Here is a 16,716-nt window from a genome sequence, read left to right as displayed (position 1 = left end):
ACACCATGGACCAAAGCTGGGGCTGCCTGAGACATATGATATTAAGTACACCTTGCACCACCAGACCTGGGTTCAAATACTATTTGAAAACTTTCAAATATTTTTAGTGTTTGCTCTACCCTGCCCGGAGTGCCAGATGGGCAGTTTTGGGACTATTCTAATGGTTCATTAAGCCCACTAAGCTCAATCAAGCACAGATAAAGAATAGATTTCAAATAGTGTTTGAACCCAAGTCTGACTGGAATCTTTTTACTATAAAGGCATGCTTTTTGCAACCTATATGGAGGTGAAAAGATTTTCTATGTGCTATTTGTGATCACATCAGTGTGTCGATCTCACCTACCTCAATACAAAGAAAGGTGAATACAGGATCTGTGTTTATTAATTCGGCTGAAAGCAACCACTGTGTTTGTCTACTGCGGCCACCAACCCTGGACCCGAAGAGTTAGTCTACAGGGTGTGAAAACGGTTGTACCAGTTTAACTCGAATACACCTGGTTCAAGTAATTAAAATGAGATATTTTGCAGCAACCACTGATCTATTTCCACCTTACCATTGTCCTCCTTATCACCTGGACACACAAAGAGCATGTGAGCTGTGTGGGCTCGACCACTGCAGACAAATTGTACTCCTGCAGTGAGGATCACCAGATCCAAAGATAGAACCTGCTGACCAGTGAGATCAGCCTGGTGGTGAAGGTGCTGGAGGACCTCTTCCCCATTGACCTGCACTGGGTCCCCAAGACGGTGGGAGGCAAGAAGCACATCCAGGCCGAGATCTTTGTGCTCACCAGTACTGACGGCAAGTCACAGAAGGGTCCAATAATGATTTTCTCGTAAGAGACTTTGATAACCTTAAAGTGCTATCTGAAACATGTTTATGGCACCGTTAACATAGAAAATAAATGTTGAATTTTAAAACAATGATACCTTCTCACATTATTCAACAAGACAGATTGATATTGAATTAGGTAGGTGAAAGAGGATATGAGTTCAAAGGTACATAACTGCATGGTTTGTGTGAAATGTCTCTGGTTGACAAGCTCACAAGCTCTTTGTGTGTCCAGGTGTTAAGTGGTATACTACGAAGCAAGTTAGATCTACTCAGGCTTTTATAAAGCTAGCCATCTTCAGTTAGCTGCACATTCCAGGACAGGCTTCAGCCGTACTACGACGGTGGATATTGCTCGTCCGCCTGCCGCTGACTTGAACGTGGTTACTCGAACGTCGAGCTCTTTGACACAATGCTGAAACATCAATCCATGGGCGAGTCAGTGACACATTTAAATTTGTGCCAAAATCAAAATGAAAGAAAATATATCTTGCAAATTCAGCAGGCTATGGTGTGAAATACAGTGGGGGGGGGAAAGTATTTGATCCCCTGCTGATTTTGTACGTTTGCCCACTGATAAAGAAAGGATCAGTCTATAATTTTAATGGTAGGTTTATTTGAACAGTGAGAGACAGAATAACAACAGAAATATCCAGAAAAACGAATGTCAAAAATGTTATAAATTGATTTGCATTTTAATGAGGGAAATAAGTATTTGACCCCCTCTAAATCAGAAAGATTTCTGGCTCGCAGGTGTCTTTTATACAGGTAACGAGCTGAGATTAGGAGCACACTCTTAAAGGGAGTGCTCCTAACTGCAGCTTGTTACCTGTAAAAAAGACACCTGTCCACAGAAGCAATCAATCAATCAGATTCCAAACTCTCCACCATGGAAAAGACCAAAGAGCTCTCCAAGGATGTCAGGGACAAGATTGTACATTTACATTTAACATTTAAGTCATTTAGCAGACGCTCTTATCCAGAGCGACTTACAAATTGGTGCATTCACCTTATGATATCCAGTGGAACAACCACTTTACAATAGTGCATCTAAATCTTTTAAGGGGGGGGGGTAGAAGGATTACTTTATCCTATCCCAGGTATTCCTTAAAGAGGTGGGGTTTCAGGTGTCTCCGGAAGGTGGTGATTGACTCCGCTGTCCTGGCGTCGTGAGGGAGCTTGTTCCACCATTGGGGTGCCAGAGCAGCGAACAGTTTGGACTGGGCTGAGCGGGAACCGTGCTTCCTCAGAGGTAGGGGGCCAGCAGGCCAGAGGTGGATGAACGCAGTGCCCTTGTTTGGGTGTAGGGCCTGATCAGAGCCTGAAGGTATGGAGGTGCCGTTCCCCTCACAGCTCCGTAGGCAAGCACCATGGTCTTGTAGCGGATGCGAGCTTCAACTGGAAGCCAGTGGAGAGAGCGGAGGAGCGGGGTGATGTGAGAGAACTTGGGAAGGTTGAACACCAGACGGGCTGCGGCGTTTTGGATGAGTTGTAGGGGTTTAATGGCACAGGCAGGGAGCCCAGCCAACAGCGAGTTGCAGTAATCCAGACGGGAGATGACAAGTGCCTGGATTAGGACCTGCGCCGCTTCCTGTGTGAGGCAGGGTCGTACTCTGCGAATGTTGTAGAGCATGAACCTACAGGATCGGGTCACCGCCTTGATGTTAGTGGAGAACGACAGGGTGTTGTCCAGGATCACGCCAAGGTTCTTAGCACTCTGGGAGGAGGACACAAGGGAGTTGTCAACCGTGATGGCGAGATCATGGAACGGGCAGTCCTTCCCCGGGAGGAAGAGCAGCTCCGTCTTGCCGAGGTTCAGCTTGAGGTGGTGATCCGTCATCCACACTGATATGTCTGCCAGACATGCAGAGATGCGATTCGCCGCCTGGTTATCAGAAGGGGGGAAAGGAGAAGATTAATTGTGTGTCGTCTGCATAGCAATGATAGGAGAGACCATGTGAGGATATGACAGAGCCAAGTGACTTGGTGTATAGCGAGAATAGGAGAGGGCCTAGAACAGAGCCCTGGGGGACACCAGTGGTGAGAGCGCGTGGTGCGGAGACAGATTCTCGCCACGCCACCTGGTAGGAGCGACCTGTCAGGTAGGACGCAATCCAAGCGTGGGCCGCGCCGGAGATGCCCAACTCGGAGAGGGTGGAGAGGAGGATCTGATGGTTCACAGTGTCAAAGGCAGCAGATAGGTCTAGAAGGATGAGAGCAGAGGAGAGAGAGTTAGCTTTAGCAGTGCGGAGAGCCTCCGTGACACAGAGAAGAGCAGTCTCAGTTGAATGCCCAGTCTTGAAACCTGACTGATTAGGATCAAGAAGGTCATTCTGAGAGAGATAGCAGGAGAGCTGGCCAAGGACGGCACGTTCAAGAGTTTTGGAGAGAAAAGAAAGAAGGGATACTGGTCTGTAGTTGTTGACATGGGAGGGATTGAGTGTAGGTTTTTTCAGAAGGGGTGCAACTCTCGCTCTCTTGAAGACGGAAGGGACGTAGCCAGCGGTCAAGGATGAGTTGATGAGCGAGGTGAGGTAGGGGAGAAGGTCTCCGGAAATGGTCTGGAGAAGAGAGGAGGGGATAGGGTCAAGTGGGCAGGTTGTTGGGCGGCCGGCCGTCACAAGACGCGAGATTTCATCTGGAGAGAGAGGGGAGAAAGAGGTCAAAGCACAGGGTAGGGCAGTGTGAACAAGACCAGCGGTGTCGTTTGACTTAGCAAACGAGGATCGGATATCGTCAACCTTCTTTTCAAAATGGTTGACGAAGAGAGGGAGGGGGGGAGGAGGATTCAGGAGGGAGGAGAAGATAGCAAAGAGCTTCCTAGGGTTAGAGGCAGATGCTTGGAATTTAGAGTGGTAGAAAGTGGCTTTAGCAGCAGAGACAGAAGAGGAGAATGTAGAGAGGAGGGAGTGAAAGGATGCCGGGAGGCGAGTTTTCCTCCATTTCCGCTCGGCTGCCCGGAGCCCTGTTCTGTGAGCTCGCAGTGAGTCGTCGAGCCATGGAGCAGGAGGGGAGGACCGAGCCGGCCTGGAGGATAGGGGACAGAGAAAATCAAAGGATGCAGAAAGGGAGGAGAGGAGGGTTGAGGAGGCAGAATCAGGAGATAGGTTGGAGAAGGTTTGAACAGAGGGAAGAGATGATAGGATGGAAGAGGAGAGAGTAGCGGGAGAGAGAGAGCGAAGGTTGGGACGGCGCAATACCATCCGAGTAGGGGCAGAGTGAGAAGTGTTGGATGAGAGCGAGAGGGAAAAGGATACAAGGTAGTGGTCGGAGATTTGGAGGGGAGTTGCAATGAGATAATGTAGACCTACACAAGGCTGGAATGGGCTACAAGACCATCGCCAAGCAGCCTGGTGAGAAGATGACAACATTTGGTGCGATTATTCGCAAATGGAAGAAACACAAAAGAACTGTCAATATCCCTCGGCCTGGGGCTCCATGCAAGATCTCACCTTGTGGGGTTGCAATGATCATGAGAACGGTGTGGAATCAGCCCAGAACTACACGGGAGGATCTTGTCAATGATCTCAAGGCAGCTGGGACCATAGTCACCAAGAAAACAATTGGTAACACTACGCCGTGAAGGACTGAAATCCTGCAGTGCCCGCAAGGTCCCTCTGCTCAAGAATACATATACATGCCCGTCTGAAGTTTGCCAATGAACATCTGAATGATTCAGAGGACAACTGGTGAAAGTGTTGTGGTCAGATGAGACCAAAATAGAGCTCTTTGGCATCAACTCAACTCGCCGTGTTTGGAGGAAGAGGAATGCTGCCTATGACCCCAAGAACACCTCTCCACCGTCAAACATGGAGGTGGAAACATTATGCTTTGGGGGTGTTTTTCTGCTAAGGGGACAGGACAACTTCACCGCATCAAAGGGACGATGGACGGGGCCATGTACCGTCAAATCTTGGGTGAGAACATCCTTCCCTCAGCTAGGGCATTGAAAATGGGTCGTGGATGGGTATTCCAGCATGACAATGGCCCAAAACACACGGCCAAGGCAACAAAGGAGTGGCTCAAAAAGAAGCACATTAAGGTCCTGGAGTGGCCTAGCCAGTCTCCAGACTTTAATCCCATAGAAAATCTGTGGAGGGAGCTGAAGGTTCGAGTTGCCAAACGTCAGCCTCGAAACCTTAATGACTTGGAGAAGATCTGCAAAGAGGAGTGGGACAAAATCCCTCCTGAGATGTGTGCAAACCTGGTGGCCAACTACAAGAAACGTCTGACCTCTGTGATTGCCAACAAGTGTTTTGCCACCAAGCACTAAGTCATGTTTTGCAGAGGGGTCAAATACCTATTTCCCTCATTAAAATGCAAATCATTTTATAACATTTTTGTCATGCGTTTTTCTGGATTTTTTTCTTGTTGTTATTCTGTCTCTCACTGTTCAAATAAACCTACCATTAAAATTATAGACTGATCATTTCTTTGTAAGTGGCCAAGAGTACAAAATCAGCAGGGGATCAAATACTTTTTCCCCCCACTGTAGCTTTTTCCTAGTGACATCTTTATTTTATTACTTGTCGTTAATGCCGGCTTTGGTGTGCTTATCAATGCACAAGCACCTTTTTCTGAATCCTATCCATCCTTCTATCTGTGGAACAGCTTGTTGTGTTGTGGCCATATACAGTGCCTTCGGAAAGTATTCAGACCCCTTGACTTTCCACATTTTGTTAGGTTACAGTCTTATTCTGAAATAGATTAAATCGTTTTTTTTCCCGCAATCTACACACAATACCCCATAATGACAAAGCAAAAACTGTTTTTTAGAAATGTTTGCTAATATTTTACATTTAAAACTGAAATATTATATTTACAGTCGTGGCCAAAAATTTTGAGAATGACACAAATATTAATTTTCACAAGGTCTGCTGCCTCAGTTTGTATGATGGCAATTTGCATATACTCCAGAATGTTATGAAGAGTGATCAGATGAATTGTAATTAATTGCAAAGTCCCTCTTTGCCATGCAAATGAACTGGATCCCCCCAAAAACATTTCCATTGCATTTCAGCCCTGCCACAAAAGGACCAGCTGACATCATGTCAGTGATTTTCTCGTTAACACAGGTGTGAGTGTTGACGAGGACAAGGCTGGAGATCACTCTGTCATGCTGATTGAGTTCGAATAACAGACTGGAAGCTTCAAAAGGATGGTGGTGCTTGGAATCATTGTTCTTCCTCTGTCAACCATGGTTACCTGCAAGGAAACATGTGCCGTCATCATTGCTTTGCACAAAAAGAGCTTCACAGGCAAGGATATTGCTGCCAGTAAGATTGCACCTAAATCAACCATTTATCGGATCATCAAGAACTTCAGGGAGAGCGGTTCAATTGTTGTGAAGAAGGCTTTAAGGCGCCCAAGAAAGTCCAGCAAGTGCCAGGATCGTCTCCTAAAGTTGATTCAGCTGCGGGATCGGGGCACCACCAATACAGAGCTTGCTCAGGAATGGCAGCAGGCAGGTGTGAGTGCATCTGCACGCACAGTGAGGCGAAGAGGAGGATGGCCTGGTGTCAAGAAGGGCAGCAAAGAAGCCACTTCTCTTCAGGAAAAACATCAGGGACAGACTGATATTCTGCAAAAGGTACAGGGATTGGACTGCTGAGGACTGGTGTAAAGTCATTTTCTCTGATGAATCCCCTTTCCGATTGTTTGGGGCACCCGGAAAAAAGCTTGTCTGGCGCTACCATCAGTCCTGTGTCATGCCAACAGTAAAGCATCCTGAGACCATTCATGTGTGGGGTTGCTTCTCAGCCAAGGGTGTGGGCCCACTCACAATTTTGCCTAAGAACACAGCCATGAATAAAGAATGGTACCAACACATCCTCCGAGAGCAACTTTTCCAAACCATCCAGGAACAGTTTGGTGATGAACAATGCCTTTTCCAGCATGATGGAGCACCTTGCCATAAGGCAAAAGTGATAACTAAGTGGCTCGGGGAACAAAACATCGATATTTTGGGTCCATGGACAGGAAACTCCCCAGACCTTAATCCCATTGAGAACTTGTGGTCAATCCTCAAGAGGCGGGTGGACAAACAAAAACCGACAAATTCTGACAAACTCCAACATTGATTATGCAAGAATGGGCTGCCATCAGTCAGGATGTGGCCCAGAAGTTAATTGGCAGCATGCCAGGGCGGATTGCAGCGGTCTTGAAAAAGAAGGGTCAACACTGCAAATATTGACTCTTTGCATCAACTTCATGTAATTGTCAATAAAAGCCTTTGACACTTATGAAATGCTTGTAATTATACTTCAGTATTCCATAGTAACATCTGAGAAAAATATCTAAAGACACTGCTTTGTGAAAATTAATATTTGTGTCAATCTCAAAACTTTTGGCCACAACTGTACATAAGTATTCAGACCCTTTACTCAGTACTTTGTTGAAGCACCTTTGGCAGCGATTACAGCCTTGAGTCTTATTGGATATGATGCTATAAGCTTGGCACACCTGTATTTGGGGAGTTTCTCCCATTCTTCTCTGCAGATCCTCTTAAGCTCTGTCAGGTTGGATGGGGAGCGTTGCTGCACAGCTATTTTCAGGTCTCTCCAGAGATGTTCGATCGGGTTCAAGTCCAGGCTCTGGCTGGGCCACTCAAGGACATTCAGAGACTTGTACTGAAGCCACTCCTGCATTGTCTTGGAACCTTCGTCCCAGTCTGAGGTTCTGAGCACTCTGGAGCAGGTTTTCATCAAGGATCTCTCTGTACTTTGCTCCGTTCATCTTTCCCTCGATCCCGACTAGTCTACCAGTCCCTGCCGCTGAAAAACATCCCCAAAGCATGATGCTGCCACCACGCTTCACCATAGGGATAGTATCAGATTTCCTCCAGACGTGACGCTTGGCATTCAGGCCAAATAATGAAACCAAGATTGAACTAGACCAGATAATCTTGTTTATCATGGCCTGAGAGTCCTTTAGGTGCCTTTGGGCAAACTCCAGGTGGGCTGTCATGTGCTTTTTACTGAGGAGTGGCTTCCATCTGGCCACTCTACCATAAAGGACTGATTGGTGGAGTGCTGCAGAGATGGTTGACCTTCTGGAAGGTTCTCCCATCTCCACAGAGGAACTCTAGAGCTCTGTCAGAGTGACCATCGGCTTCTTGGTCACCTTACTGACAAGTCCCTTTTCCCCCGATTGCTCAGTTTGGCGTGGTGGCCAGCTCTAGGAAGAGTCCCCAGATCTGTGCCTCGACACAATCCTGTCTCGGAGCTCTACGGACAATTCCTTCGACCTCTTTGCTCGGTTTTTGCTCTGACATGCACTGTCAACTGTGGGACCTTATATAGACAGATGTGTGCCTTTCCAAATCATATCCAATCAATTGAATTTACCACAGGTGGACTAAATCAATTTGTAGAAACATCTCAAGGATGATCATTGGAAACAGGATGTACCTGAGCTCAATTTCAAATCTCATAGCAAAGGGTCTGAATACTTATGTATATAAGATATTTCTTTTTTTTTGTTTAAAAAAAAATTGCAAACATTTCTAAAAACGTGTTTTCACTTTGTCATTATTGGGTATTGTGTATAGATTGATGAGGAAATAGTTTTATTTAATCCATTTTAGAATAAGGCTGTAACGTAACAAAATGTGGAAAAAGTAAAGGGGTCTGAATACTTTCTGAAGGCACTGTATTTATAATCCATAGAAGGGTTTTGGAGTCTCTAACCCAGGCAATTTGACTGTTAAACTCATGGGTACACTAACAATGGCTGCCTGTCTTGACTTGAATGGGAACTGCCATCTATGGATTATACTGTATGCCTATGGTTGGTTGCGGCTGTCGGTTTGCCTTCTTTCAATCACGTGAAAAACGTACAGTTTGAAAAGCAAATGCTGTTTATTAAATGTGTAATGCGATATATATTTTAGCATTACTGTTTTTTTTACACGCAAAAAAAACATTTGAATAAAATATTTGATCTGCCGTCTTCCTCAGATGAAGAGGATGATGACACAATCTTTGCGAGAGGGATGGTATCTGATTTCATTGGTCCTCAACTCATGGCTCAGACACTTAATTCAGGATAAATGGAGTTAGCCCTGAGTTAGCCTGCCCGGATCAGGTTAGTTCTGAACGATTCATTGTCATAGAAATGTACCTGGCTAAATGGTGAGCCACTTTCGTGGTACCGGTTATCCCAAGTTAAACTCAGAGATGACAAATGTTACCTCGCTAAGTCCTCAAACCTGATTCATAGCAGAGGGCTCTGTCTATATCAGCTCTAAACACACAGAGTGGAGATGTGCGGCGATGGCAGGCGACGTGTGGTCACAATGTTAATGGCAGTGTAGGGTTGCATAAACACACCCACAAACTGAAGCAACAATTTTCCCTGGCAGACCATGTAGTCATGAAAATGTTTGCATCTGTCTTTCTGGTACAGAATGATTATAGTCATCATATAGGTAATATTGTCACAATCGACTACTTTTTAGAGCAAGTCATTGGTCTCCTCTATGGAGAGGCAGTGTATATGTTTTTAGTGTACTAGTCCTATATCCTAATGCACAGCAACCTCAAAATGTTGGGGTGGATTGGCAAAATAGTCCACAGCAGCTTGTAACGGCATATTTTTCTGTTTTCTGTTTTTAATGTCAGTGAAACTTCACATGGCTATGAAATGGTTAAATAGAAACCACAGATGTATAGCTTTGGTGGGTGGGGAAAATCTATAGTAACTTTTGTGGCTTTCTCCAACCTCATTTGGTGCGTGGGCCTCTGTCTGAGTCGATATGTCAAAAATGGGTTTGGTTCATAGCACTGACAGACAGAGCAAATGCTGGGAGCAGTTTGAATGTGGTGTTTAACAGTCGGGTCTTTAATAGAATTGACATTTTTAAAAGGCTATTTTAATTCTAAGCGTCCTTTTAATACAGCATGATCGTATACACACTACCTGTTTTTCTGGGTCGGCGACATTCACATTTGTTAGGACATCCAAATATAGAAACGGGAGAGAGCAGCATCATGCTGATTTGCAGTTTTAGGCAACCAGAAATTACATAGAACACTCTGTATTTTTTAATACACACCGCCACAAAGTATATGGTAGGCTAGTGTCTTTGATAACTGTCTCCATGCCTGATCGCTCCCCGTCTCTAGCAGATAGGAAACTGTTTAATTTAAGCAGCAGAGAGACTTTGCTTTCATTCTTCCGTTTTGTGTAAGAAACGTGTCTTCGGGAGGTTGCTACCTACCAGGACAGTGGAGCAAAAGGCAGTATGTATTGGAACCTGACTCCATGGGTTACAATTCTGTATGTTTATCTCAGTTTGTATATGTGTGAGGCCGAGTGCCTATGTTCTTGGTCTTTTGTATTTATTAACTCTCCTCACATCATGCCATATGCTTTTTATCGTGACTTTTGACTGTTTGTTGCCTCTCAAGTGAGATTTAGAAATGGAGAGACAGTTTAGACAGTATATTTCCTTCATATCTAATGGACTGTACCTGTCTTCTAACTGTTGGTTCTGTTGTCCGTCTGTAGGTAAGTTCCGCCTGGCCTCTAAGACGGGCCGTATTGAGAAGAGTGCAGAGGCCCACAAAGGAGCTGTATTAGCCGGGAGAACAACGACGGGACCGCTCTCATCACAGGTGAGGGATACACAGGGTAATAAGCACACAACACACACAACAAGAACACTAAAATGTAATACGCTGTTCAGTAACAAGTTTGTTATAATTGCCGTAGGTTGTAACTTAGATTGTTGATGTTGCTTCCTCAGCTGGGGAGGACTGGCACGTCAAGTTCTGGTCTAAGAGTGGCATGCTGAGGTCCACCTTGGCCAGGTAAGATTACTAGGAAAAAAAGTTTAAAACTATCCTTTCAAACATCCTTTCAAACATCCAAACTATCCTTTCAAGCTCAGAAATGACTGTATTTCAAAACAAATTTGGAGTGCAGCAGACTCGTAGTGCATAGCCACACTTTGTTTTGAAACAAATGCAGCCACCAATATTGTCCCTTTTAACAATTTCCTGTTTTGTCAGAATGGGGCCCTGTAGTTTTTGTGGTGCAGTTGCTCCACAGTGTAGAGCCAGCATTGCACTCTCTCTGTGTGAAGAGGTGTATGTGAACATGTGTGTGTGTGTATGCTAATCTTCCAGCCCGGTGTTGTCAGCATGCTTCGGTTCGGCTGGCGCCTAGCCGAACTGAACAAGTGTGCTCGCATACTCCCTCAAAAGACCTTTGCAGCAATAGTTCTGTTTGTCCTTCTTCATATGCCATAGCCAGTATACGCTTCCTCAAAATAGTCAGAATTAATCCCACGATAACTCAAGAAATCTGTAATTATTTTTACGTATATTCCAAGGACATTTTAGTCGCGCAATTTTACATCTAACTAAGATGTTTGGTGCAGTATTTCTCAAGTGAAAAAATGTGCATGAAAAACGAATGACAACAAATACTTAATTGAAGAATCCCTACTGTTGACCAATCAACGGGGCATAGACTTCGTCTACCGACTTCGGCTTGGCTCAATGAAAAAATGTTTTGTGCACGAACAGTCGAAAAAACCTGTGCTGAAGACCAAATCGAACTTAAATGTCCCAAAATGTCATCATAATATATGCACAAACTGTTTTGGATGGGAAGCATGTGGACCCCTGCTGGTGCTGTGTGGTTAGCACTAACATGTCAGGTCTTGTACTGTACCATTGCTGTACTCAGCCATGTCCCTGTCTGTAAAGTCACCTACAGGTGGTTCTGTTACTCTCTAACAGAACCAGTCCAAGTACTGAATGTGCTTTTACACACAACATGTATATTGATATTGGCTTTCACTGAATTAATCACTGTACTTATTGAATGAATCACTGAACTCATTTTGAAACCTCAATTTGGAACTAGGATGTTATTTCACTATCCATGTGTGAATGAGGATGCACAGTATTAATCATAGGGGCTGAGTGTGTCACCCTGGTGCTTTCTCAAGCCGTCGGTAGTTCTCTCACACTCTGGTGTGCCCAGTCAGAGGACCTGCTGCTGCTGTGGCTTGGGCCGGGCCTGGGACAGTTGTAATGAGGTCAAACCCATGAACACAGCCACGTGAGTTACAGAGAGAGAGACTGCACTGGTGGACATTTTGTAAACATAAGGCAACACACAGCCTCCAATTATATTCTCACACACAGACCGCAGTGTTCATTAAGGCCTCTTCTGCTTTTGAGGGCACCTCACTGGATGAAAGAGAGAGAGAGAGAGAGAGAAAGGGATCTGATGAAAAGGGAAAAGGCTTGTCACAGAGGGGTACAATACTATTGATGTATATTCAGGGAGCCCTTCCCTCTGTGCCATGACACGAAAGTTTCTCTGCTTAAACTGAGCTTTTGGTTGACGCTAAGTGGAGCATGATGCGCTGCCATTAGACAGCTCTGAGAACAGAGGTTATATAGTAACCTAGATAATGTCGTCACCGTACATATAGATAGACTAATACAGTTTGAAGCACTACAGGTTATGCCTCATGTTCTTACAATTTTTTGACTTTCACATTTACTTCCACAGTCGGGATTTGTGTGTGTGTGCGTACAGTGCGTGTCTGAGTGTGTTTGAAACTGCTGTAAACTATGCCGGTGCGATGATCTGAAAGATGGCCTTTGTGTTAACAGTGATTTAGTCCAGCCAGATGATTTAAGATGACAATCTGGCAGAGAGAGAGGTGTGTGTGTGTGTGTGTGTGTGTGTGTGTGTGTGTGTGTGTGTGTGTGTGTGTGTGTGTGTGTGTGTGTGTGTGTGTGTGTGTGTGTGTGTGTGTGTGTGTGTGTGTGTGTGTGTGTGTGTGTGTGTGTGTGTGTGTGTGTGTGTTGGACTATTAGGGTGTAATGCTGCTGGATACAGTTGAAAATGCAGCCAATCCTCCAGTTCCATTTTTTTATTAAAAGCACCATAAAGTTTTAAAGGTTTATTGGAGTGGAGTTTTATTCAAATCTATAAAAAAGACTCTTAATGATAAATCTCTCTATCCAGTACTCACTCAGTACAGATGGGTCTCTTATTAATTGATTCATTGTGCCATTTGAAATATCTTCAGTGTTCTCAACATTTCGGCGTTGATGTGGATGCATTGTGCTAAATGAACGGGCTCTGTTTCTCCCTCAGTCCTCTGTTTAATGTGTCAGTCTGTGCTGTTGGGATTGTGAACCATGGCATTGACTGGACAGGCTTGAGAGGAAGTGAGCTGCACAACACAGCCGCTGTTGCACGTACAGATTTGTAGAGCGCATGGAGGAACTGGTGGTGTCTCCTAACAGGTGTAGACACCTCATCCACACTGCAGATGCATCTGTGCAGGTGCTGCTCCCCCTTATGCAGACACACACGTGCACACACACATACATACACACAGACACACACACACACACACACACACACACACACACACACACACACTGCAGGAGTCACAGGTACAGCTGGGGGCCATTGTTGTGAGTCTTGAGTGCGATGATGTAACCGTGTCCCCTTTGTGTGGGAGAGGGGGAGAGAGAGGGAGGAGAGGAGGGGGTGGATAGGGGGAGGAGGGGGGGCAGAGAGAACTCGTCTCAGCCGTCTCTCATTGTCAGCCCGCAATCATGTGACCTCTTGGCATTTGTGAGAAACCGCAAGCACCTGGAGCAGGGTTAAATGTCAGCCTGCCTGCCTGCCTGCCTCTCTCTCACACACACACACACACACACACACACACACACACACACACACACACACACACACACACACACACACACACACACACACACACACACACACACACACACACACACACAGAGTTTAGGCAGGTTTCTCTTAACGCTCAGCTGTCTTGCTGTGACACACAGCCAGGTCTGCAGGATTGAAGCAAGCTTTGCATGCTAAATCCCATTCCTACAGGCTGTACGAAGTGAACCCTCAGAGTAAATATGACACTGCTGTGGTGTAGAAATTACAAATGCAATCTCCTCCAGCTACTGCAGTGTCTCTGTGTTTGTAAGGCATACCAAGCTCTTCTCCCTATTTGATAAGGACTGCCTGGAGGTAAACTGTGTGATAGCTAATCAATGCTCTGATGAAACCAGAGTCAACTAACTAGTGGATCTTCTACTGACAGAATTACTTTATTATATGTTTTGCTGTTTGAGGAGGAGATGCAACTGTGAAATGGCCTTAAACAAGTTTCAGTTTTCATAATTCTCGTAATTTTTTATGGATGTGTTATGAAAATACTATTATAAAAGTTATTGTTTAATCACACGAACATTGTTCAGCAGTGTGATTCCTCACCTCTCCTGCTGTGTGTGTGTGTGTGTGTGTGTGTGTGTGTGTGTGTGTGTGTGTGTGTGTGTGTGTGTGTGTGTGTGTGTGTGTGTGTGTGCGTCTCTCTCTCAGGGTCTCCTGTATACTCGGTGGCCTGGAGCCCGGACTCTGATAGGATCCTGTACACGTTAGGCAGACTGCTGATAATCAGGCCCCTGCAACCCAGCGCCAAGGTCCTACAGGTACTGTGTGTGTGTGTGTGTGTGTGTGTGGGGGGGGGGGATTGAAGACCTCGCACTACAGTGAGTATTTTCCTTGTTCATGTACATTTGTTTATTGTTCTTTTTGGCACTGAATTGTACCTGGGACCCTGAGTAAACACCAGAGGGTTTAGTGTTCCCCCCCCTTCACCCCTCTCACCTCACCACCCCTTCACCCCCCCTCCCCCTGAGCAGAGCAGCAGCTGGCTGTGTATGGAGAAGCCCCCTGCACAACTCTGTGACCCTTGCAATCCCCCCCATCCCCCAACTCCTATAACCCCCTCACCTCATCCCCCTGCTCCCTCTGGGAAAGACAGACCCGTGGGAGGGAGAGGGGTTTGGGGAGGCGGGGGGTGGAGATCAGGGGTTGTAGTGATAACCTTCACATGGCAGGAGGAGAAAGGAGATAATGGCTGAGTTGACTCCTCTTGTCCTCCTTTTATGGCACGTGCCTCTGGTTATCTGTTGGTCGATACATCTCATGAGTATTGACGTGTGTGACTGACCTTTCCTGACTTTTTTGAAGGGGAAACTATTCTGGAGATTTTTCCCAGTCCCATTCAGTATGCTGAACAATAAGCAACACATCAGGATTTGTCAGTAAGTCACTTGGCGAACGCTGGGGTGTGTGAGTTAGTTAGTGTGTGTGTTTAACAGAGATGTAATGGGGTCTCTGACGGGGTCGTGTGTGTGATCTCGTCCCCGTGGCGACCTGTGAAGGCTCTGCCCTGTTTCCAATTAGAGCCAAGTCCACACTATTACATTAACACAGAGCAGACTGGGAGGCTGTCAGAGAGAGCACCTCGCTCGACCTTCAGCTCTAGCTCTCTCTCTTCTTGTCCTCCTTCTGATAAGAACTCTCTCCTCTCCCCTGTATTTGCTTTATCATGTCTCCTGTGTGTGAACTCTCCCTGCAGTCTTCTCCTGCTTGTCCTTGACAACAAAAAACTCAGAGTCATATTAGCCTGCAGCCCAGAGGGTAGTATATTGATATGGACCTGGGCCCCCCTCTCTCATTCAACCTCTCTCCCCTTCTCCCCATCTACCCCCCCTCTCATTCAACCTCTCTCCGCTTCTCCCCATCTACCCCCCCTCTCATTCAACCTCTCTCCCCTTCTCCCCATCTACCCCCCATCTCATTCAACCTCTCTCCGCTTCTCCCCATCTACCCCCCCTCTCATTCAACCTCTCTCCGCTTCTCCCCATCTACCCCCCCTCTCATTAAACCTCTCTTCGCTTCTCCGCTTCTCCCCATCTAACCCCCTTCCTCTCTCTCTCTCTCTCTTTCTTTACCTCCCTCTGTCTCTCAGGTGTGGGACAGAGCCTGGGACTGGTTAACTGAGGTGCGATCCTGATTGTATTGGTTGTGTTTGGAGAATATCCTTGCTCTTGCATAAACATCTGCTCTCTCCTCTCTCCCTTGTTCCTCGCTCCCTCCCTCCCTCTCTCCCTCGCTCCCTCCCTCCCTCCCTCCCTCCCTTCCTCTCGCCAGTGGAAGTCCCATGATGGGATCATTCTGAAGGTGGACTGGAACTCTGTGAATGACCTGATACTGTCAAGTGGAGAGGACTGTAAATACAAGGTCAAGTGTGTCCCATGATCCAAAAATGATTATCTATGTTATAACATGTGCATCACACAGTCGCAACGCTGTGTAACTGACCCTGTTCCTTCTGCCACCTCTCTCGCTCGCTCCCCCTCCTTCCGTCATCTCCCTCATTCTCTCTCTCTCAGGTGTGGGACAGCTATGGTCGTCTGCTCTACACGTCCTCGTCACATGACTACCCTGTGACCTCCATGTCCTGGTCTCCAGATGGGGAGGTGTTCGCAAGTGGACTCCTTCAACAGCCTGCATCTCTGTGACAAGCCCGGGGTAAGGGCTCCCCTCACACCCTGTCCTCTGCCAATCCCCCACACACCTCTGTGTACTGTCACAGTGTGTGTGTCAGTGTGACAAACCTGGTTCTGTAAGAGGTCGTCCGTCTCTTCCCTGGTATGTGTGGAAATAGATGGTGTATGCATGGTGTGAGTTTCTCTGTATACCTCTCTCACTAGTCCCTGTCACATGTTCGTATTAATACCTGGTGCTGATAGTAAGTGGACTTGTAATAAGAGAGGCCCGAGGGGGTGTGGTATATGGCCAATATACCACGGCTAAGGGCTGTTCTTAGGCACGACGCAACGCGGAGGTATATTAGCCGTGGTATATTGACCATATATCACAAACCCCCATTGTTCCTTATTGATATTATAAACTGGTTACCAATGTAATTAGAGTAGGAAAAATAAATGTTTTGTTATACCCGTGGTATACGGTAAAATATACCATGGCTGTCAGCCAATCAGTATTCAGGGCTCAAATCGGCCAGT

At 46.1% G+C, this 16,716-nt stretch overlaps 1 protein-coding gene across 1 annotated transcript in view; it reads left to right on the top strand.

Moving 5' to 3' along the window:
• Window positions 1-516: 516 nt before the first annotated feature.
• Window positions 517-16,716, top strand: part of LOC106612779 (intraflagellar transport protein 80 homolog) — a gene marked incomplete at its 5' end in the record, with an annotated part of 65,209 nt that continues 49,009 nt past the window's right edge. The window contains 8 exon segments of the mRNA XM_014214253.2: window positions 517-802; window positions 10,343-10,417; window positions 10,420-10,449; window positions 10,581-10,645; window positions 14,215-14,328; window positions 15,839-15,928; window positions 16,081-16,182; window positions 16,184-16,219. Coding sequence (XP_014069728.2) covers window positions 517-802; window positions 10,343-10,417; window positions 10,420-10,449; window positions 10,581-10,645; window positions 14,215-14,328; window positions 15,839-15,928; window positions 16,081-16,182; window positions 16,184-16,219 — 798 coding nt within the window.

The sequence above is a fragment of the Salmo salar genome, chromosome ssa09, assembly GCF_905237065.1.
Source record: "Salmo salar chromosome ssa09, Ssal_v3.1, whole genome shotgun sequence".
Classification (NCBI taxonomy): Eukaryota; Metazoa; Chordata; class Actinopteri; order Salmoniformes; family Salmonidae; genus Salmo; species Salmo salar.
The sequence above is the reverse complement of the archived record's forward strand: the minus strand, read 5'-3'. Positions and strand labels throughout refer to the sequence as shown.